This window comes from Amblyomma americanum, chromosome 10, assembly GCF_052857255.1.
Source record: "Amblyomma americanum isolate KBUSLIRL-KWMA chromosome 10, ASM5285725v1, whole genome shotgun sequence".
Taxonomy (NCBI): domain Eukaryota; kingdom Metazoa; phylum Arthropoda; class Arachnida; order Ixodida; family Ixodidae; genus Amblyomma; species Amblyomma americanum.
In genome coordinates this window covers 141687717-141711738 of record NC_135506.1, presented here as the reverse complement: position 1 = coordinate 141711738, position 24022 = coordinate 141687717, and the positions used below count along the sequence as shown (strand labels likewise).

The 24022-nt window shown below is 47.5% G+C and overlaps 1 protein-coding gene and 1 pseudogene across 4 annotated transcripts in view; both read right to left on the bottom strand.

Annotated features, from left to right (window-relative positions):
- Window positions 1–24022, bottom strand: part of LOC144106925 (uncharacterized) — a 618131-nt gene that overhangs the window by 147041 nt on the left and 447068 nt on the right. For all 4 annotated transcript variants that reach the window (XM_077639887.1, XM_077639889.1, XM_077639886.1 and 1 more), the window contains one exon: window positions 20535–20839. In XM_077639887.1, coding sequence (XP_077496013.1) covers window positions 20535–20839 — 305 coding nt within the window. The remainder of the gene's footprint in view (window positions 1–20534; window positions 20840–24022) is intronic.
- Window positions 12482–14467, bottom strand: LOC144107323 (uncharacterized; annotated as a pseudogene).

The following is a 24022-nucleotide window of genomic DNA, read 5'->3' as shown; positions in this document are numbered from 1 at the left end:
CCGGCCCTTTACACCGCCCATGATATTGACTCAGCTGACAGCTTGCCGCGAGACTATTTATGTGTGTGCCCCTTTCAAATAAACATCAGTTGTAAGTCAGCGCCTGTGTCGCACGTTCCTCTCTTCGTCCTGTGTTCGCACTGTTCCCTTTTCAGCAATCCCTCTCCCTATTCTATGCGAGCAGCCTAAACATACAGGAAGACGCGCCCAAGTATGTATTATATACTGAGGCTGTAAATGCGGCACCCATCAGTGCCAAAGAGTTGGCGGCCCTAACCAGCTGTGACCATCTGTTACAGCAAGTGTGGAAATAGATCCTGCATGTTTGGCCGACCTATCTGGCAGAGAGAGAGGGGAGGTTCCGGCCGTTTTATTAAAAAAAAGAAAGTGAGTTGACTGGAATAGTTGTGCCGTCAGCGTCCACTGCTGGTCTTTTGAGGCTCCTCCATGAAACAAACCCAGGAATGGCTGCGATGAAAAACCTGGCACGAACCATTTTCTGGTACCCAGGGTTGGATGCCGGTATCAAGGAAGCAACAAAGAGCAAGCAAGTCTGTTTTATTACCAGCAGAAACAAAGGCCATCAGGAGCCTAAAAAAGACTGAGGACGTGATCTTGCCAGCTGATAAAGGTAATGCGACGGTTGTGCTGGACCGCAAGGATTCACGTGAAAAAAACACCAGCGAGAAAAGATGCAAGACCAGAGGAAGACGCAAGACGCACACAGACTGTCGCTGGCGACAGTCTGTGTGCGTCTTTTTCTGGTCTTGCGTCTTTTCTCGCTGGTTTTTTTTTTTTCACGTGAACATGTACCAACTTGCCCAACAATTCACGCTTCTGATCCGCAAGGATTATATCACGAAAATGCCTGAACTTCTGAAAGACGAGACCACATATGCTAAAGTCAAACGAGACCCAACACAGAAAATTGAGAGCGAACTGCAAAAACTGCTGACGGACGTCTTCAAATTTGTTCTCCCGCAAAGCAAGCATTTGTATTACCGACTGTTATGTCATAATGTGTATCCCAAGATACACAAGCCCGACGTGCCTCTATGGCCAATAGTAGATTTCACCCAGCCCCCCTTGCATAATCTGTCTCGGTACCTGCACGGCATCCTGCACCCCCTGGTTGGAACAACAAAGACTTATGTGAACGACTCTAGTCACTTCGTCAGGATGTTACAGGACGTTGATGTCCAAGAAGACGACATCATGGTGTCTTTTGACGTCAGATCTATGTTCGCCTGTGTGCCAGTGGACTTCGCTGTCCAGTGCAGTAAAGACGTTCTTGAAAACGACGAGACGCTTGCCAGCTGCACTCCGTTTGAAGCTGTGGACCTATGCCGCCTTTTGAAATTTTGCCTGCAGAGCACTTCGTTTTTAATAACGAGTTCTACAGGCAGGTGTTTGGAACCGCCATGGGCGCTTAAATTTCGGTCACTTGTGCCAACCTTGCCTTGGAAACCATAGAGACAGGCGCCCTTGCTTGTTTTCCTCGTTGCCCAAAAATATTTCTGCGCTATGTAGATGACTGTTTTTGCGTGTTGAACCGGGAAGCCGCACCTGCACTACTAAACCATCTGAAATCCATCCAGCGAATGAACAGTTCACTATGGAATAGGACAGTTCCGGCCGCATTGCCTTTCTCGATGTTTTAGTACAGCGCACAGCGAATGGCCTCGTGACGTCGGTCTACCGGAAAGCCACAAATAAAGGCCAATGCCTGAACTTTGTCTCTGCGCATCCGGTCGGGCACAAGTGCTCTGTGGCATCAGCGCTCTTCACATGCGCGCAACGCTTATGCTCATCCCCACAAGCGTGAAGGAAAGAAGAAAAAAGGATAAAAGAACTCTCTAAAAATGGCTACCCAAGGAAAATTCTTAACTTGCAGCAACGCCGATCTTCAAATCCACCCACAGCACCGCAAAAAACAGAGCGGAAGCGAGCCGCCATTCCTTACGCGGTTGGTGTGAGCGAAACACTGGCAAGAATCTTCAGTGGCTACGATGTTCAAATCTGCCACGTGCCTGCAAACAAGCTCAGACAGCAACTTGTGTGAGTAAAAGACAAGCTAGAAAGTACTAGATACCCTGGGGTTATATACAAGATTCCTTGTCAGGATTGCGACGCAGCCTACATCGGCAAAACTGGGGACTATAGGAGACGGCTCAGGGACCATAAAAATGACGTTGCCAAGGGGCGCACCGAGGAAAACGCCTTGGCAGATCCCCAAAAGTGCACCGGTCACATTATCGCCTGGGATGCAGCCAATATCATATCCACCGAGAAATTATCATCATCCTGCCAACTCCTAGAGTCATTCCATATCCAATCAACTCCGCACACACTTAATTGGATATGCGGGCCCATGCATGCAGCATACGCATGCTCATTACAGCAACCTTCACTCGTATAAACACAGCCATTCTGTTTTTCGTTTTCATATGTGAACAAGGGACCCGTAGGGGTCTCGAAACATAATTCGTTTTTTACCCTATTGTTCTTTCTTTTCTTGGCGAGTGTTAGGTTTTTTCATAATGACATCATTTCCTCACCAGACGAGTTTTCGTCGAACTCTGGACTACCGATATGGAGAGGGTAGAACGCTGTTGTGTCCTGGGTTTCAGTCTCAGTTGGTTCTACTTGGATTGGATTCGGCCTTGTCTATGTGCATGTGTACTTTGAATTGTCATGTGATCGTTTCATATAAAAACCCATTGCGCCATTAATAAAAGGTCATTCGTCATGTTTTGCTGAGTCTCGACTCACTTCTTGCGGCCGTCCGGGCTGACACCACATTGGCGATGAGTACGGGATTTATTAGGCCCACTGCCTTAATGTGAGTTAGCCGTCATGAATTAGTTTAAATGTGACGACGTTCCGTCGTCTTTGGTTCTTTTCTTCACGTTCTACTTTAAGTGGAAAATTCAACTTCATCGCTTGACCGGCGTCTGCTTGCCTCCTCGTGGGTTGTCATTGAGGACGGGGCCGCTGCCAAGGAGCTGCGTTCGCACGGAGTACTGAAGCTATGGAAAGCGAGTGAGTGCGTTCATCACTGGCGTTTCCTAGACGCGTGAAGAGAGTTCTTGTGAAAATGAGCAAAGTGGTATTTTGAAACGCCTCGAGTTCAGCCAGTTGAGGAGGTCGCTAAGCCTAGCGAACCTACACAGTTACCGCCATTGCATGCAACCTGTTGCTGCGCGGACTAGGAGGGAGAAAGACAGACCGTTGGCTGCCATTTTCTGTAACCGGCAATCGCGAAGACGAGGCCGCCAACTTTCATGTTCACTATTCAATACGGGAGGAACAAAGAACCACAACTACGTTGTACTGGGTCAGCATTTTCATTAGCAGCGATTCACAAGGCCACTGTTGTTTTGCAGCCAGCCATTGGAGGAGCCGGGACGCTGCTGCCGTTTTCATGACCGGCCACTGAGAGACCGAGAAGCCACTGCTGCTTTCAACCGCCATATTGAGTATTGCTTAGGGAGGTCAATGCGTCATTTCTGGCGATGACGTTTGAAAGTTGAATTGAGGGACGACTGCACTAGAGAAATACAAGCTGTGAACAAGATTATCAATGGGAAAAAAAATGTCGAATGCGACGCAAGGGTTCTTTGGCATTCAGGCGCCCGAGCCTTTCCTTCAGAGACCACGACGCCCGGCAGTGCCTTAGGCACAGAGATCTGAACTTTATCCGAACTTATCTGGTGGTTCTTCAACACCACCTGAAAGCAAGAAATCGTTGTTGCTATACAATTTAGGGAATGAAGGGCGCAGAATTTATTTTGCACGTACTGCGACGCAACCAGAGATTGTGTCGCTTCCAGCATCAGCATCCACAGAAACGGGAGAAACTGCGCCAGATGTGTATCAGGCTGCAGTGACATTACTTACCCAAGAATTTTCTGTGTTGACAAATTTGGTTGTAGAACGACGGAAATTCTACAACCGCGTGCAGCAGCCAGATGAGTCGATCACAGAATACATAGTCTCACCCTGAGATCTGGCAAACATGTCCAATTTTGCGTCCCCAGAAGAATCAATGAGAGACAGGTTCGTGACGGGCGTCTCTTTGCTACGTGTTCGCGAACGCCTTTTGTTAGAAGGATCCGATATTTCCTTCACCACAGCTTCGAATATTGCTTTGCGGTATGAGCAAACGGCTCGCGACGCTCAAGACGTCGCAGCATCAATACAAGGAGTTCGTTCACAGCGCCAAGCAGCGCCATCGTTGCCACGAGTTCCTCCGCAAATTCAAGGGGAAGTATCGTCTTTTCGTCAAGCTCGTACCCGACATCTAGAAACCATGCCTCCGTTTCAAGACACCCGTTCTTCAAGACGTCCGGCGCAACAATGCATCGTAACAATGTCCACAAGTAGACGCAACTTCAGCAGCGTTCCGAACAAACGCAACTTTTCCGACAATGTTCCGTCAATGAACGCGCCAGTCCGCAATTGGCGTCTATCTTCTGTGAGGAAAGTGCAAGACTACGCATCAAAGGAAGATTACATTCCAGCTACGGCATATGCGTCGGAGGAAGAGATCATTCCAACTATTACCGTTCGTGATGTAAAAACGACGAAAACATCTGTGCCACCTTTGCAGCCTGTTCCTTTTCCAGAGAAGCCTTGGCAAAAGTTGGCAATCGACACAGTCGGCCCGTTTGAGCGGGCGCCTCGACGTTGTCACTATGCCATTACTTTAGTTGACTATTTTTTGAAATGGTCCGAGGTGAAGATGACAGATAATGTAAAAGCTACAGATATTACAGATTTCTTACTGAATGTTTTTGCCCATGAAGGCTATCCAGAAGAGATAGTACCCAATCAGGGCCCTCAGTTCATGCCAAAGGAATTCAAGCAATTTCTGAGTAACAGGGCTATCAAGTTAACTCATTCTACGATAAAGCACCCACAAGCCAACGGAAAAATCAAAAGATTTACAGAACTTTCAAGTCGTTTGTTCAACTGTCATCGTTGGAAGGTCGGCCTTTGAAAACCACAACTGCACAGTATTTAAGCATATATAGATCTACACCTCATGCCACAACAGGGGTGGCACCGGCAGTTCTTTTTCATGGCAGATGCCATCGTATAAAGCTAGATATAGTGGAATTTCCGTCATTGTTTGCTGAGAATCCATACCTAGCTATTGAAGGAGGAGGAGGAAAAGAATGGAGACTTTTGAATTAGATGACGATGAAAGAATACACATATAACAAACGTGGAGCACAACCACCCAGAATTCAGCCAGGGGACTTTGTCAAAGTTCGTAAACCCCTCATTCAGTTCAAAGGAGACAGACGTTTCTCCGCACCACGAGAGGTCATTCAACAACATGGTCCAGCATCATACCGCCTAGATGATGGCAAGCTACGGAATGCTTCCAAGCTGGCAAAGGTACTGAGACAACTGAATCGGGAAGAGGATGAACATTTTGATTTATTTCAGTTACCTTTTCCCTACGATTCTAAAAGTTATGCACAAGATCAAAACTCAGCGGGCCCAGTGTTGTCTCAGCAGCCTCCTGATGCATCATCGATACCTCAGTCTTCAGAAGCTAGAACTCGCTTCACCATTTCTTGACGGCCACCAGCTGGACAATCCATGTCGTCTCACCTCCACAGTGATGTGAGTGATTTACCTGTGAATGGGTTTGATGTACCTTCTGGCACAAGTGCTCAGTGTCCAAGTGATTTATCTGTGGGCAGGCAAGATGTGCCTCCTGCCTTGCATGTCCAGTGTTCAGTGCTGCCTGATGAAAGTGGGCCAGCCCCAGCTGTTCCGCCAAGGAACTGACGCCAACGGCAGCTTTCGGAACCTAGACTGAGGACATCTCCTCAAGAATCCAGTTTGGAACCTGAGCGACCAAGAAGGAACACTCGCAAGCCATACTGGTTTAAGGACTATGTGTCACAACAACTTCTGCTGCATTCTTCTCCCTTGGCTAAGAAGAGGCATTGCATTGAGATTTTAATTCTTGGGTAATATAATTCTAACTTTCATCATGAAATGCAACCAGGTATTTTATATTCTCTTCAATGTCATTTCTGTCGTTCGCAGTTTCTCCTTCCCAGTAACTATTGTATGAGAAGTGAATGTGATATATTTCAGTGCAGAATAATATAGTGATATTATGATGTGACATGTTTCGATATTTGTGATATTTCTTTCATTTTATTTTCAGGATTATTCAGCATAATATTATAAGGTTCCATTTCTCAATAAGAACATTCTTTTAAGTGATATTCTAATATGATATCAGTAATGCTCAAATGTTCAAATGAGTATGATTTTTCAGGCTACTATGCATATTTCCTTTCTTCGTGCAGGCTGATGCACCTATAATATTGTTTCATGTCAGACATTATATGTCATTTCAGTTAGAGTCGTGTGACTTTTTTAGAAGGTGACTTGCTGTTCTTTCGTGTGTTTATTACGGTTTAGTAGAACTGGCCGATGCTCATGTGTGTATATTCCGGTTGAGTAAAGCTCGCCGATGTTCTATGGTCGTGTGGACTGTTAGTTTTCATTGACGTAGGATGTTTCTTCCGGCCAATTAAAACTAGCTGATGTTCTACGGTCATTTCATGAAGATAATAGCAAGGAGGAGCATTTTATAAGACATCATTTTATTTGGATGAACAATTCACTGCTCATGGGGACGCCCATCAGGAGATTCCCTGGGGACGTTCAGGGAATAGACAATTCATCCAAACCTTAATGATATCACGTGAGCTCCAGTGTCTGACTTTACTAGTAGCCTTCAGTGACACTGCCCTAGCAGCAATTGTTGAGCATTCTTCGTACGGCCATTACTGGAATACGCAGATGTGGTTTGGGATCCGCACACCCAAGTAGATGTACAGCGCATTGAAGGCGTTCAAAGGAAGGCGCTTAGATTTATCTACAACGCATATGGAAGGCACGTTTCGGTTACTAATCTATTGAGGGAATCTGAACTGCAGACACTCCAATCTCGTCGCAAGTTGCACCGACTAAAAATGTTGCATGGGATTGTTAATAACTTAACAAACATTCATTTTGAGACCTACATGGCATACAACACTTCACGACCAACGCGCAATAAACACAATTTGACAATCATGGTGCCACGGTGCCGAACGAAAGCGTATCAGTTTTCTTTTTTTCCAAGAACGATATTGGAATGGAACGGGCTTCCGTGTGACGTGGTCCGTTTGACAGACCAGAAGTCTTTTTTATCTGCTGTCATATCGTCATTTTAAGCGCAGTGTATTCGTTCATGCTCTTTTGTTTGCTTTCTTTTGTATTTTAGGTAACCGAGTGCATTTAACTTTGCTCTTTGTCTTTCTATAAAACCCTGTGTGTTAGCTTTTGCTTCTTTATCCGCATTTTTACTTGCTTTGTTTTGTCGCGATGTACGATGTATCCTTGTACCACTCCTGCCTTGGCCACCAAATGGAGGCTGGCAGTATTGAATAAATAAATAAATAAAATAAAATTCTTGAGGGTTTCAGCTTGCCATGCATTTAAGACCCCTCATTGTTTCAAAAAGAAAAAAGGGGTGAAGATATATTTCGGATGGGTATGTTCATCGTTTTCTATGAAGTGTTCATTGTTCTTTTGGGATCTTTCAGATATTCATTGGTTTGATGAAGTGTGAAATGTTTTCTGGTTTAAAGCTTACATAGGAGTAAGTTCATTTCTGTGTTCAGATATTTGTTCATGTTGTATTTGTATAACTTGTATTGAAAATTTTCTATTCAATTTCAATTTTTCACCAATGTTTGTTTTTCCCTGAAGGGAGGGAGTATGTTGTGTCCTGGGCTTCAGTTTCAGTTTGGTTCTACTTGGATTTGATTTGGCCTTGTCTATGTGCATCTGTACTTTGGATTGTCATGTGATCGTTTCATATAAAAACCCATCCCGCCATTAATAAAAGGTCATTCGTCATGTTTTGCCGAGTCTCGACTCACTTCTTGCGAACGTCCAGGCCGACACCACAAACGCAAACGTGATTCATGTGTACAAGCCAGTGCGATGCCTCCGGAACAGGTACTAGCACCGTGGCCAGAAACTAGCCAGAAGTGGTCTCGAGTGCACATCGACTTTGCAGGCCCCATCGAGGGACACATGCTGCTAGTGGTGGTGGATGCCAAGACCAAGTGGCTAGAGGCCATACCGATGAGAATCACGACGTCCGAGTCCATCGCGGAAGCGTTAAGAGCCATGTTTTCCAGGTTCGGACTGCCCCATACAATGGTTTCAGATAATGGGCCACAATTTGTCTCTGCAGTGTTCAAGAACTCCGTAAAAAGGAACGGGATCAATCATGTGATGACTGCGTCTTACCACCCGCAGTTGAATGGCCTGGTGAAACGCGCGATGCGTATGATCAAGGAAGGCCTTCAAAAAGCTAAGGGGACAGCCTCGTCACCTGCCTGAGCTGATTTTTATTCCGCTACCGACGGACACCTACTGAGGGTGGAAAGTCTCCATCTGAGCTGCTGTTGGGGTACCGGCTCGGGACCAAACTGGACTGTTGCCTTCCGAGTGCAGCCGGTGAACCGCAATTTGAAACATGTGCGTCTACCATGCCGTTCTTTGCAGGACAGCCGGTGTGGCTCAGAAGTTTTCACTGCCGGCCCAGATGGTTGTCTGGAGTGGTTGTGAGCACACAGGGGCTCGGATAGCTGTATCTTCACCGAATGACGAGCAACGTCGTCATGCGGATCAACAGCGACCGCACAAGCCCAAGGGCTCCGACACGAAGCCGCTAGCTTGCGCCACAGCACCCGACACCCCTAACCAAACCTCACCCGAACCAGACAACATTGCGAACCCCGCTCCCAATGAGCCCTTGCCACTTCGTCGGTCTACCAGGCAACGACATCCACCTAAAAGACTCAATTTGTAAAAGAGGGAGATGTGCTGTGTCATGCAAGCGTGTCATCAACCGCCTGCAGGCAGCAAGTCCGTAACGTCATCTCAAGTGATAGTGTGCTGCCTATCACCCACGGCATCACCATATGAAAGCACATATAAACGACGCTCGTGAAATAAAATGGGATGTGTTACCGAGCGGTTCAGTCGAAATACAAAGTGGTCTTTACTGCACCCACAAGCTGTCAAGTCTTTGTGCTCTGCCCAGTAGGGGTTCGGCAAAAAAGCCCGTTCGCAGCATCAAGCACACCACGTTCGTTGAGTGTACATTGAATGTTGTTTACAAAATTAGGGCAAACCGGCCGGTGCCTAAACGACCGATTAAGAGAACATTATAATTCCCTTCAGGGTTTCAGTGGCAGGCAGGTGCCAAAGCATTGCAGGGACTGTGGTTGTCAGCCTCCGTTGTGGCACGCCAAAGTGGTCAGTCGTTCCAAAGACAAATTGGCAAGAGAAATTCTTGAGTGTCATTGATTTACAAATTTGGTAAGGACATGTGCATCACTGATACGCCACTCGCTCTTCGGCAAAAAGAAATCCGGTGGCTTAATACCGATAACGTACGTTATTACCTATAACGTGCGTTAATACCACCTATAACGTACTTTATTTGGAACCCTGGAATGTCACCAAATGCCGGACTTAATATGGGAAACAGATGTTGAAGTACTCATTGCCGACGGTTTTAAATAATATTTTTATGGAAACAAATAATGACATTTCCGTGAATTCTTCAAAGAAATTGCATGCCTTGTTTGTATAAGCTGCATAAGCCCTTGGTTTGATGTTGATGTGTACCGCCATCCCCGCATGCTGCTGCGCTGCTGTGTATGCTGAGAGGTCAGAACTCCTCAAGCTGTTTTTTTTCAGCTTTTTACCTGGCCTCCTCGCAACATTCCTTTTTGTTGCGGAATAAATTTCAATTCAATTCAATTCAATTCAAAATAATCCTGTCCGATTTGCCCTCTGCTGTATTGCACGCCTTCGGGATTTATCTTAGTCCGGTTGTCTGTCTGGTTGTTTTCCAAGACTGCAGTGGTATTCCCGATTAGCTTTTTTTTTTTTTGTGTTCACCAAACCTCTGGTTACGTTGCCGTGTGGTTGGGCATGCGTTTTGCTGTTTTCTTTCAGTGGTTTCTTGGAATAAACTTTCTGTTGTCAGTTAGCGCTCATCCTGTGTGCTCCTCTCTGCCCCGTTGTGCTGCACTATGTCTTCTTCTAATATGCTAGATCAACAAGCCCAAACTACCAGTACAGGAAAAAAACCAGTCAAAAGACAGAACACAGTGAAGAGACGAGGCACACACACGACTCCAAACTACCATTTTGTTAAGGTCAGACTGTAGTGTTAGCCAGCAGTGTCACCAAGGGAAGAAACGACTCACGCATCAACCTATGCTGTGCAAGACTCATTTTATTCAAGCGTGCACTCGTATATATATATATATATATATATATATATATATATATATATATATATATATCTACAGTCAATAGTGGCTCCATCTCTTTCTGGCTTCGGTAGTAACACATGTATGGTGTCAACCTTCGACACTACAAGTAGCAAAGCTAGAAAATCGAGCAGCATGCGGCTGGGCTGCAACTGTAGTTTTTCGACTGACACGACCATTTGCAACCGTAGCTTTCGGCAAAAATGGTTGCACAACCTCTGCAACTTGAAATCGTGAATGGGCCCTTGAGGTGAGTTAAGCATCCCCATAGTTTTTTTTTTTTTTTCTTCAATGCATGGTCAAATGTCTACCGAGAAAGTGAGGGAGATATGAGCCCTTTCTTCTTCATTCAATTTTTACCCCGCTTAGCCCGAAGACGATACAGCAGGGGGGTTACAATCATGAAAAAAACATCTTCATTCATACAGCACACTTGCTGACCTGAAAGGCGATTCCATTCACTGATAGAACGTACAAAAAATGAATTCGCATACATATTAGTTCTGGTATTCCAAAATCTTAAAGCAGTAATCAATACGAGAAGGGACATAATGAGGCCTGTGTAAATATTTTTCCTTTTGAATGCCGGCTTTTATCATGAAATATTGATACAGCAGTTTAAGGCGCAATTTCTCTTCTTTGAGAAGAAAAACTTTCCCACCCTAATTCGTTTTTCATGTCAATACAGCTATCACCTGTGGAGTATTGCCATAGGACGAACCTTGCAGCTCTGTTTTCGATTTTTTCAAGCATAAATTGCTCAGTGTTATTTGCTATGGGTCCCACACCGCACATTCATACTCGAGCATGGGTCGAACGTATATGACAAAAACAGTTGATTCTAGGTGAGGCTGCGCGTGACCAAATTCTCAAATCCAGCTGGGGGTTTACAGTAGAATCATTATAATCCCGGTTGATACGAACTTCGGGATGATATGAATTCGTAAAATGCCGTGCAATGGGCAGAAATTCGGATGTTGCAAACAACTCCCCGCCCCACTGCAGATGATACAAATGCACGGGCCACGCGCCCCCTCGAGCATTAAATACTTGCTGCCTGTACAGTCCGCGTCATCCTCGTGTAGAGTGCTCGTGCAGTGTCCACAGCGCAATACAATCTAAAATTAGTGAATTTCCCATGGTTTCCGGGCAAAGTGGTCTTCCCCACCTTGCTCACAGGTCTGTGTGGCTCTACTTCTATGCAAGCGTTGCCTCTGAAAGCTAGCAGCTGCAACGTAGTGACAATTTTTACAGAGGTAAGTGTGCCACTAGAGCATTCTACGCAAGGGTGACGCCGACTGTGTATCGCCGATGTCACGATCGACAGTCACACGGTATGCACCGTGAGCAGTGGGCGGTGGCGCACCGCCCTACATCGCAGACGTCACGAGTCTGCGGTGGCACGTAGCCTGTACATTGCCGATGTCACGGGTCGGCGGTGGTGCGATACGCACCGCGAGCATTGATTCACGACACGCAGCCCATACATTGCCAACATTGCAATCGACAGTCACGCAGTGCCAGTGAGCAGTGGGCGGCGGCGCGCAGCCCTAAGTCGCCGACGTTGTTCTAGCCGATGTCACGGGTCGGCGGTGGTGCGATATGCACCGCGAGCATTGATTGACGACACGCAGCCCATACATTGCCAACATTGCAATCGACAGTCACGCAGTGCCAGTGAGCAGTGGGCGGCGGCGCGCAGCCCTAAGTCGCCGACGTTGTTCTATGCTGCCAAGTGATGATGCGTTTGGCTACTGTGCCCCCAACATGGGAAGCCTGAACCTGAATAAGCAGGTTTATTGCTGCCCGCAGGCAGTGCATGTACACATTCAAAGGAGCCGCCTCCTTGCTCTCAGCGCCACCTAATGACAATGAAGCTAAACACAAGGTGGCAACCATTACATATTCCCTCCCGAGATGGTTACAAATTTTAGCCTGCGCAGCGGTCTCACTGCACAACCATATTGCGTTCGCACCACTTCTCGACACTGAGGCGAACTTGGACCCGAAGGCGGTCCCTGGGCGAAGGAGGCACGGGCAAAGGCCACACTAGCGACGCACAGGAACATGGAGGAAAGAAAACTCAGGAGGGGTCCTCGCTACTCGAGCTGCACCCCAAAAAGTGTGCTGGAAGTCACATGCTTTTGCGAGGACCACTGGGAGTCTTTGGCCGACGGCGCAGCTGATAGTAACGCTGGGCGCAGCGGTGTCATCTGCTGCATTGTCTGCTGCGCATGTGCAGGCACGCTGAGACGGCGGCCAAATAGAGGGGGAGCAGGTTGGAGCCGGCTTCGAAAAATGTGACGTAACTGCCTCTCCTCTATTTTTACTTTCCTCCATGCACAGGAAGAACTTTGCCAAGGAGTTTCAGCCGTTGAAGGTGATGCTCCTGCCTGTTCTGGGATCTTCTGGTTAGCTGAGAAAGGCACCAGATGGCGACGATTCCTTTGCAGAATGCTGCTAGAAGTCTCAGCAACATATGATTGAGGTCGCTGAGCAAGGATGAGGACATGACTACTGCAACCAATGTCCTTAACCAGCATGTCGTCTCCTGATTTTAGAGGACTCAGAGGGCTTGCACTATGACTGTGATTGTAGTTCTTCGCCTGCTTCACCTTGTTTGTGGAATCTTGTGCCTTGAACTCCCCGTGACTTGGCAGAGCTGGGAGAAGCTGTTTTGGCAGTCCCGGGAGGCGAGTTTGCAGTTTCCCATCAGTAATTGCGCTGAAGAGATGCCCGAAACGCTAGGTGTGTCTCGGTAAATGAGAAGAACCAGATATGGATCAGAGCTTTTTCAAATAGGTCCTTCCCAATCCACACTATGCACTCAGCCTCTCCGTTTATCTGAGGGTATCTAGGGCTGCTTGTCTCCTGATGAAATCCGTAACATCAAGCGAACTTGGCAAAATCTTTGGATACGAACTGAGATCTGTTGTCTGTCCGCACGATGCCTAGGATCCTGAAGTGAGTGAAACAACCCTTCACAGCAGCAATGGCTGCTGGTGATGACGTAGCCCTCAGTGTGACCAATTCGGGGAATCTGGAGTAGTAATCGAAGATCAGGACGTAATTGCGTCCGTTGAACTCGAAAAAGTTGATTCCCAGGTGTTGCCATGGCCTCTTCGGTGTGGGTGTTGGTATCAGTGGCTCAGAACGTACAGCTCTAGTCTCGGCACATGTGGCACATTAAGTCACCAGATGTTCGATACGCAAGTTGCAGTTTGGCCACGAAAGGCACTCTCGGGTGCGTTCTTGACGGCTTCAAACACTTTGATGTCCTTCGTGCAGAAGTGCAAGGATGTCGCGGCGTTGAGCAGACAGAATGACGATACAGCAATTGAACAAAAGCAGGCCATCATACACACCGAGTCTTTCTCTCTCCTTCCAGTATGGTGCTATGTGGGTCGGTACTCAAGCTGTTCTTGGATAGCCAGCCTCTCTCACGGTAAGTCATGACTGAGGAACACTCGCCATCAAGAGCCTGATGCCAACGAACATCAACTAGTTTTTACTTGCCACTAGAGGTGGCAAATCCTTGAGTTATAACCAGAACAGCGCGCACTAAGGCACGGACACGAAGGGAGACACGACACACACGAGCGCTGACTTTCAACTGGTGTTTATTGTTTGGAACGAGGCATATATACAGTTCCAACAACACAAGGAAACCAAACCATCCATTCATAGATTCATAGTCAATGTCGCACTGAACAAGGATGATAACAACATTATCATTTTCCCTTCGCTAAAAATGCCAATTCTTTAGGACTGATTGATAAAGAGGGGCTACTGACGCATAGTGCGCGCTGTTCTGGTTATAATGAGTTACCAACTCGCCCAAGCATCTGTTTTAACAAATCCTTGAGGTCTTCCCCGATGAAAATTTCCAGGCTGTTGATGGCTTTCGAAGCTGGTGTGTTGCAGGGCACCCGTGACAGAGTATCGGCCATAGCTAAGAGTCTCTCAGGTACATATCTGACGGTGTAGTGATAGCGCATCAGCTTGACCCACATTCGCTGCACCTGAGGAGGCAAGATTTCCAGGTCTTTGCTGGCAAGAAGGGACACAAGAGGAAGATGATCCATCTCGACCTCAAAGCTTAAATCGCAAAGATACTGTTCGAACCTGGAGACAGCCCATGTGACAGCTAGCCAGAGACTTCTCCAGCTGACTGTAGTCCATCTGTAGGAGTGAGGGACCTAGATCTGTAGGCAACAGCAGGTCGAATTCCCGAAGGCTGCTCCTGGAGCAAGACTGCTCCCAGGCCATGAGAGCTTGCGTCAGCTGATACTTTAGTCGAGTAATGCAGGTGGTACTTTGCCATGCACGCTTCTGAGCTGAGCACCGACTTGATATGAGCAAAAGCCTCTTATTGGCTCTGACCCCAAATCCATGTGAGCGAATGAATGGGTGCAGTGACCTCAGACAGGTTTGGAATGAAATGCGCTACATGGTTAACCATTCCAAGCAATCGGTGAACTCCACTGACATCGACTGGTGGTGCGAGATCCTAGATAGCCTTGACCTTATCTGGGTCGGGTGAAATTCCCTGCACGACCACGACGACTCCTAGAAACTTGACAGATGACACTCAGAATTCACACTTCTTTTCATTAAGTGTGATCCCAGATTAATTTAGGCGAGGAAAGATGTCAGCTAGGCGTTGGTCATGCTCCTGATGATCCCTACCGAAAACTACCGTAATTACACGATTGTAACTCGACCTATTTTTCAAAATTTGAAAATCCGAAGTGGGGGGGGGGGGGGGGGGGGTAGACTTAAAATCTAAACCAAAGCATCGCACTATAAATAAAGGCGAGACAAACGAGATATCAGGCATGCTACAGCGTGCTTGCATTTTTGCTGCGCGGCTCCGTCGCATCGCTCTTGGTGCTGGCCTTGAGCAGCTGCTATGTCAACATGCAGAACTGGCATCCCAACCCCGTGCGAGGCGGCTGATGGTGGCTGTTGATAAGCAGCAAACCGGCACCAGCCCACTCCCCACACGAGGCCGCAGGTTGTGTCTGCTGATAAGCGGCGGTGGCCTGACAACGCATTCGCGTTCTATTATTAATAGGCGTCGTTAAAGTTTTTTTTGTTAACTTTCAACCGCGCACTCGGCGCTCAAGGGAGTGTCAATAGTCAATAGAAGGGCCACTGTTTCAATCTCGATAGCACCGCCAGTCAGAACCGCAGCGGCGCTGGGGAGTATCGGTAGCCGACAGAAGAGCCAACGCCGCTCATGCGTCGTTTCTGTTTGGCTCTGACGCATTTGACTGCAGCCGGCTGCGTTTCACAAGTTTTTAATGCAGCGCTTCGTCATTTGTCAGTTGTGCTCCGGGTCCGGTAAGCGGCCGGCGCTCGTTCAGGGCTACATTCAAGATGGCTGTCATTCATTACGCTGAAGAAATGAACTGCGCGCCGGGCCGCAAGTTCGGCGTTCGCAACGGGGGATACACTAGTGGAAGCTGCAGTGAGGCAAAATTTTCAGCTGTTCCACGCGATGTAGTGATGTGGCTGTTTGCGAAGTGCGGGATTTCGCTGCACGACGATGTTAGAACGTCGAGCTGTGGGATCGCAGCAGCGATAACGACGGCAGGGCTAGTGAGGACGATGGCGCAAGTTGGACGAGTAGTCCAGTAACTAATACATTTTCGTTTTGGAATGTGCCCACGGACGCTCCCGCGCGCGGCAGCTGATAGCGGCGGTCGCAGGATAGTGCTATCGTGTTCTATTATTAAAGGCCAAGTGTAAATGACCTCCAAGTTTTTTTGTTTTTTTTTCAGTAATGTGAAGTGGGGGGGTCGACTTACATTTGAGTCGACTTACAATTGTGTAAAAACGATAGTTAATGTCATCGATCATACTGACGACTCTGGGGATGCCTTCGGGCAGCCTTGACATGAAGTGTTGAAAGTACTCTGGCACTATCGCAATGCTGAAGGGAAGACGTCTGTAGCTGTAGTGTCCAAAGGGAGCGATAAATGTTGTTAGCTCTTCACTCTTGCTGCTTAATCTGATTTGGTGGAAGCTGGATCTTGCATCAAGCTTGGAAAATACTCGCGCCCCACTGAGCTGGCCTAAGATGTCTTCAACTGTCGGCAAATGTAGCACTTGCGCTGGACGAGCTTGTTAAGCTTCGTCAAGTCAACATAGAGCCTGTACCTTCCAGACGACTTCGGCACTACGACAAGGCCTGAACACCATGCAGTTGGCTTGTCGACTTTTCCAATGACTCCTTGGGTTTCCATGTCTTCCAGTTCTTTCTTCACGTGCTCGAGCAGAGAGAGGGGTATCCGCCTTGAAACGCTCAGTGAAAAGAGGTGAGCATCAGAAAGAGGCGAATGTGGTATTCCTCCTACACTTCCCCCAGTCCACGAAATATTTTGGGCTGGGTTGACGGAATGCTCTCTATCGTGTCTAGGAACAGAATGACGCTCAAGTCTTCAATTGCCGGTAGTCCAAGAAGGTGGGTAGTCTGATTCTCAACAACATACAATGTCTGCAATCATCCTGTTGCGCCACTCCAAGGTAGCAGTGGAAGTTCCCAGTAGATGCAATCGAACATTTCTGAGACCGCATACCTGGTCTTCTGCTTCATCAAGTATGCGAGGCAGTCCTGGGAAAGACTGCGAAACTGCAGTTACTTCTGCTCCCAAGTCTATTTTGAACTTTGCAAGGTGGCCATTCACTCATAGGTTGGTGTACCTTGCTCGATGCGTACTGAGCGCGTGAAGTTGAATAGAACCCAGGAGCTCTTTCCTCTGCTTCGCTTTGCAAACTTTGGCGAAGTGACCTTGCGTTTTTCAGAAATGGCACGTAGATTTATTAGTGTGCCGGGCATTCATTTTGCGAGTGGCCGCAGCAGCCGTAGTAACTGCATGTCGACCCACACATAAAGGACAGCGCGACAGATGGGACAATAAGGAAGAGACAGAAACACGAGCGCTATTGTCCCGTCTGTCGCGCTGTTCTTTATGTGTCATGAACCAACTGGCCCGGCTAATTCCACTCTTGGATGTTGACCCAGTTGGCTGCGCTGACTTGTTACCGTGTGAAGATGTACTTGGCGCTATCTTCTTGCGTCACGCCACATCTATGTTTAAACTGTCGAAATCTGCGCTCTCGCGGAAGCTTGAGCGGGAGAGGCGCTCTTTTTCGGCATCTTCAAGCAGACGCGCTTGGCACAGTGATTCTTCCGCTGCGAGTTTTGTGCTCCGACACAAATGACTGGATAGTTTTTCATCCCTCAGTCGTACGACAAACCTGTTGTGAACGAGACAGTCTTCCACGTAGGGGTTTTTGTACTCACACCCTTTAACAAGATTGCGAAGTGCAGCAAAGAAAGCATCTACAGGCTCTCCCTGTTGCTGTGTTTGGTGATGGAACCGGCGGCTCTCGTAAATTTCATTAACAGGGTGTACCAAACGCGTCACTAGCTTGTCCTTGATGACCAAAAACGAGAGGGTCTCTGGAGTTGAAGTTCCAAGTGATGACAAAGGGCCACGTGATTGAGGCCCCATGCAATACAAAAGCTTGCGCACATCCACCTCGTCGGAGGCTGTGCTGAGACCAGCAGCGAAAGCGTAGTCTTTGTACATTACTATTCATGTTGGGCACCCCCACGAGCTTGTGAAGATGAACAGTGGAGGAGTTGAAGTCCGGGCATACCGACACACACAATGTTGACCTTGGATTCGACCATGTCCGTACCGACTGCCACACCCATAAGCGCCGTGTTAGCTGGACTCCACTTCTGACACCATGTTCTGTGCTGCCGAGTGATGAGGTGTTGGCTACTGTGCCCCCAACATGGGAAGCCTGAACAAGCAGGTTTATTGCTGACCACAGGCAGTATATTTACACATTCAGAGGAGCTGCCCCTTGCTCTCATGGCCATGTACAGTCGAGCCCACATATGACGGCCCCACTTTAAGGGCGGTTCACATGCAAGCGAATTGGCGAACAGAGCGAACAGCGGCGCGGCGCTGCGAAGCGGTTCGCGAGCTTTCGTTTCACATGCATCGCCGCTGCGCGTTTCCCACCGCTGCGAAAACCAATGTTGCTGGCAAGATATGCGCTTGCATCCGGTTTTGGTGGTCTGCAAACACAAAAAGCGTAATATAAAAGCATTATTTTGTCATTTCTTTTCACAGTTTATTTAAATAAATATAATTCTTCCATTTTAAGCATTAAACAGCACTTTATACAATTTCTTTTTTAAACAAAAGTTCGTACGTGCCGCGTACAAACTCGCGTGGCAACGCCGGGCCATCATTGGTTGAGATGCGGTGCTGCCGTGTTGCCGCCGCGAAAATTTTTAACTTGCCCGAACCTCGCCGCTCCAACCGCTGGAGCTTCCTCCGCTGCTTGAGAGAGGGTGTATTCAGCGCAGCGGCAGAATTCGCGAGCGGTTCACTTGCATGTGAAACAGGCTTAAGACGAACTTTCACTTATAACGAATGCGACCTGCATGACTGTCAAAATATGCATTGTTTCAATGGCACCAAATCACACATATAACGAACGTCATTAAGGCCTGCTGATCGGTTACAGCGAATAAACGGCGTAAACCCGGCACCGCGATGCAAGATAACCTGCCTCTGACCCCTTTGTGCGCCCGGCGCACGGTATGTTTTCCCGAGCGTCATCGCAGGCTAACTACCCACCCCGTTTCGTTTCGTGCCGCTCTCAAGCGAGCTACCCGTTCCCCGCCGACGCGCCTTCCAAGATCGCTCTCCCACCCCTCCTCGCAACTCCGCTCTCTCTTCACTCTCTTAAAAATCCGCGCACGGCCTCCGCGATCAACCGCGCCGCCGCCGGTGCCGATCGTGGAGGCCACGCACCATGAAGCAGGCCTTCCGTGGGAGCCAAGAGGTGGCTACACTGACACTCACGGACGCCCCTCATTGGTCTCTCCGCTGGCGCTGTGTATCTGTATCTTTAGCTTGATTGGCTTGATTGCCACCTGCGCACATCGCACGTCTACCCCATCATGCGCTTTTGTCAGTCTTGTTGCGGCGCGGACGTTTCCTTGGCTTCGTTCAAATTTCGGGCCCTGCTGGTTGTAATTCGGGATGACGGACAGGAACACCATGCACATTTCCATTGTATTCAGCGGTAGAGATGATGAAAGCGGCTTGGGAGGAGGTTACAGCCACTGGCGAGCGGAACTGCTTCCGCAAGGACCGTTTCGTCGATACAGTGTCTGATGCTGAGCCTGATGCTTCGGAAGATGACCAGCCCGGCGGCGATTTGTGGCAGCGCATCGTCGACTCCGACATGAGGGGTGAATGACTTTGATTGGAATGATTTTATTTCTGTCGATGACAACGACGACACCGCGGAACTAAGCACAGACGAGGGCATCGTTTCTGAAGTGCGGGATGAGAGTGACGCGGAGGAATCAGATGAGGATGAGACTTCAGAGCCAGCACCCATAAGCGCGCCTGTAGCAATGAGCTACATAGAGAGCCTCAGACAACTTGTCTATGCCAAGGGCCTCGGTGATAGCACGCTTCTGCTTTAAATAAACTGGAAACATCGCTCATCGGATCTGCGCTGCAAAAACAGACGTCCATCACGGACTTTTTCGCAAAGAAAAAAATTTTGTGTTTTGACAAGCAACTGTCTTTAAAGCCATGGTCCACTTACTATGAACTTGGGGATATAACGAACGGACGCCGCATGACGCTCATGTTCGTTATAAGCGGGCTCGACTGTAGTGACAATGAATCTAAACACAAGGTGGTAGCCAATACAGATGTCACGAGTCAGCGGTGGCGCGATACACATCATCGATGTCGTGATTGCCAGTCGCGCAGCACGTACCGCAAGCAGTGGCGCATCGTCACACATCGCCGCTGTCACGAGTCGGTGGTGGCACGAGGCTCTAAGTGAATCCCGTGAGCTGAAACTATATTTGCAAAAACTGCACATAGATTTTTGTTCATTTTGGATGATGCGAATATTTTTCATGACCTCGTGAGATTCGTATGATTGAGATTCTACTGTAGACTGTGAATAAGGTAGACTAGCAACTAGACTGTCTTATCTTCTTCATGCAAGCGGGCCCAGATGTGATATGCTTATGCCAACTGGATTCCCATGCTCTCGACTAGGCATTACCCTATGAGAATTAAAAGGGCTTACATTGCGAAGAGAATCCGGACCATTGCACTGAATTGAAACCGTGGCCCGTGGAATGTCACTCGTGTGCCTCGACCCTTGCCGTGGCTCTGGCTTTGGATCGGGCTTTGGCTCATGCCGCTCCTTTGTGTCGGGGCTGTTCTCCGGGCTCCCTCGTGACGAGTCACACTCCCGTGCCCAGGGAAGCGAGTGGAGGCCGCTGTCGGTGTCCTCGGACCGCTTGCTGTGCCTCTGGTCATCATCGCTCCCACTGCTGTGTTGCTCGTCGGTCACACCGGAGTCATGCTCGGTCATTCGACTCCGCTCACCTGTAATCACAGGAAGAAATTTTGAACAGGAGATTAAAACAGAAAAGTAGTTCTCTGTATTAAGGAGAATGCTGTTAGAGCCTAATCAAAATGTTAAAACTGTTAAAAAATAGTTCATTTTTATTTTTTAAAAATGTACTAGATATAAATCTGATGCCAACACTACGAAATTATGAAATTCCAGTTTATCCGAGTTTGTTGTATTTTATGGCACACGAGCAACTAAGGCTATCATGTGCCAAGCACATGGTTAAGTGTCTTTTTGTTGTGCTCAACAGAGAAGAGTTATCCAGATTTCCAGTTTTTTAGGACATTTATTTCGTTGAAAAACGTCGACATGTGACAGATCAAGAACTGAATTTCCCCCTCAGTGCAGCATTTGGCGAAAGGGGATGTGTTCATTAACAATTGATTTAAAAGATTTTTCTTAGCATTTCTAGCTTTGTGCACGAGAATAGCACATGGTTTACTGAGAGTTCATCTCTGGATATTTCACACAAAGGTTTGTCTTGTTTTTTTTTCAGTAATAAATTATGTGTCAGGTGTGCGTTTCCAATATGCAAAGGCAGCAAAAAAGTGTTTCAATAATTAATCGTTCCTGATGCTCACATGACTTGAGTTTTCTCAAGATGTGCTTTACAAAGTGCAATTTGTTATTTGTCTGATCTTGCGGCCATGTGCAGCAGCATATCCCAACAGCACTCATTGGCAAGTAACTCGCACCCATCACATCAGTTAATCTTACTATTTCCTCACACAATCCACTCCCAGCCAAAGGAGCACGAGGGACACAGTGAAGTTCGCCTCAACGAAAAAAAAGCTTTGGTAAGCTAGAAAAGACCAAGAAAAAAAATATAGGTGTAGATCACGGAAGCTACACTACATTAACTTGAATGTGGCAGCAACCAGCATGGTCGAAACCAAAATTTGTGCTTTGTGAGCAAAAATGAATGTTGATGCAGCCTTCTGCAAAATTATTTCTAATCTGCTAAAAATGTCGTGCAATAACATCAAGAAATAAAATGCTGAAAGCCCCCCTTAACCTGGCGTATTTCATTCTTTTCGTGACACATGCATCAGCAGCACTGCAGACATAACCTGGTTAGCAAATGAAAGTAGTACCAGCCATGTGGCAATCAATGCCGAAAACTGCACTTGCTCAGATCAGGATAGTTGGTGTATGATATACCCACATTGCTTTATTCAGCAAACAACAAACATGGAGACAGAGAAACACAGACGACTTCCAACTGAGTTATTCAGGAAAAACCACATGCCCTCAAGCACTGAAATGACAAGAGCATTAAGAATACATCTGAAAGATTACTAAACTAATGCTGACAAAGGGAAGCTCTTTTCTTGGTAATGAAATGTAATGCTGATGCTATTTTCTGTGCTTCAGTGATCTCCCCAATTAGTTGATTTTGACTTCTTCCAATGATGTGGCCCTGACTTCAGAATGGAACAAAGCCACGGCACTTTCTGCAGTGAATGGCCAGGAAGGATAAATTTCCTACATTGCTGTTGTGCTCGTGCAGCCGGTTTGTCCCGCAAATCTCCTGCCACAAGACAGCGGGAAGCACTAAAAAATGCAATCTTTACACTCAACGTACGCATAAGCATAAGCATGGCACAACCAAAGGCATAAACATGAGCGGGCAACTAACGCATGTTCCGAATTCATAGGTCTGGGCTGTAAAAAATTCAAACTACTCGCCTATTCGGGCTCAAATATCGACCACAAGGTAACTTATGATGGCCAACGTTTTTTGATCAGTAACCTAAAATCAAAAATTGCCTGGATTGTCCGGAATTGGAAAAAAACTGCAGTCAGCTAGATGGCACAGCCTGCCAAATCAGCTGCTATGCTCGCCTGAATGAAAATTCTGCCAGAGCCAATTGCACTTTTTTACCGATTTCGAATATTCACGCAAGTTCCAATTTTAATTTACACTTATCAGAAAACATAAACCATCATAAGCTACCTTGTGGTTGGTGTTAGAGCCCAAACAGGCAGTAGTTTGAGCAGGAGAATTTTTTACAACCCAGACCGATAAACACGAAACACACAGCAGATGGCGCACACACACACGCACAAGGAAGCACCTGGCCTTCAGTGCCAGACAGAGAAAGGTGAAAGCATGCACGAGCACTGGCACATGATTCACTTTGTAGCAAAAGCCCTGGAGAAATGTGCCTGCCACGCATGCTTACGAATGTCAATAAATATCTTGTGATGCGAATCAGCAACTGCAGAAGATGCAGCAACTGTGCAGCTGTCTTTCTCAACTCCAAAAGGCGACACAATTAATGCAGGTGGCCAGAGGGCACTCGGAACAGTGCTTGCTAGCATGCCTTGGTGCGCGCGTTCCCCTCCGCCGCTGTGTAGAGGGTGAGGACATCCTTTGAAAGGGTCGGCGAAGGCGCGTGCCATGTTTGCAGTGCTGCCAACCCTAGGGATTTTCCCCTAGATCTAGAGAATTTGAACGTTGTTTAGGGGAAAAAGGATTTTTGTTGTAATCTAGGGAAATTTTACTTTCCGCATGAACCTTTTTATTTTTCGATGTGACTCGGTTCCTTATTCACTGTTTCTTCACCACCTTGATTTTGAGAATCTGGCTATGCGCCATGTGCACGAGGGGAAAGCGTTGTTTGGATCGAGGTGGCGTGGTCGGGCCGGGAGGAGGTACGAGGTACGGCAAGCCAGATATTAACCAGATTCCCATTGGACAACGTCCAGATGAAAAGACTGGAGGCAATTGACCCGCAAGTTGTCATCGAAAAGCGGATTTATTCAATAGCCCCACTTGCCACCTCATTTCCTTCTCTGGTGCCAGAAAGAGAAATGAACAAAATTGACGCAGAATGGAGACTGCTCCGCAATACAGAAATGGACCTGCCGGCAGATGCGAGCGTTCAACACTTTTGGAAACGAGTGAGAGACGCCAGGCAAGGAGACGGGAGCCCAATGTTCCCTCTCTTGAGCGACTTCGTCTACAAGCTTCTATGTTTGCCGCACTTCAGTGCAACAGTGGAGAGAGTTTTCTCTCTGATCAACCTGATGAAAACAAAGACCAGAAACAGCTTGGTGATGCAAACCCTGGCAGCTACGCTTCACACCAAGCGGGTTCTAGGAGGGGCCAACTGTTATGACTTTGCAGTGAACGAACGCTTAATTGGCCT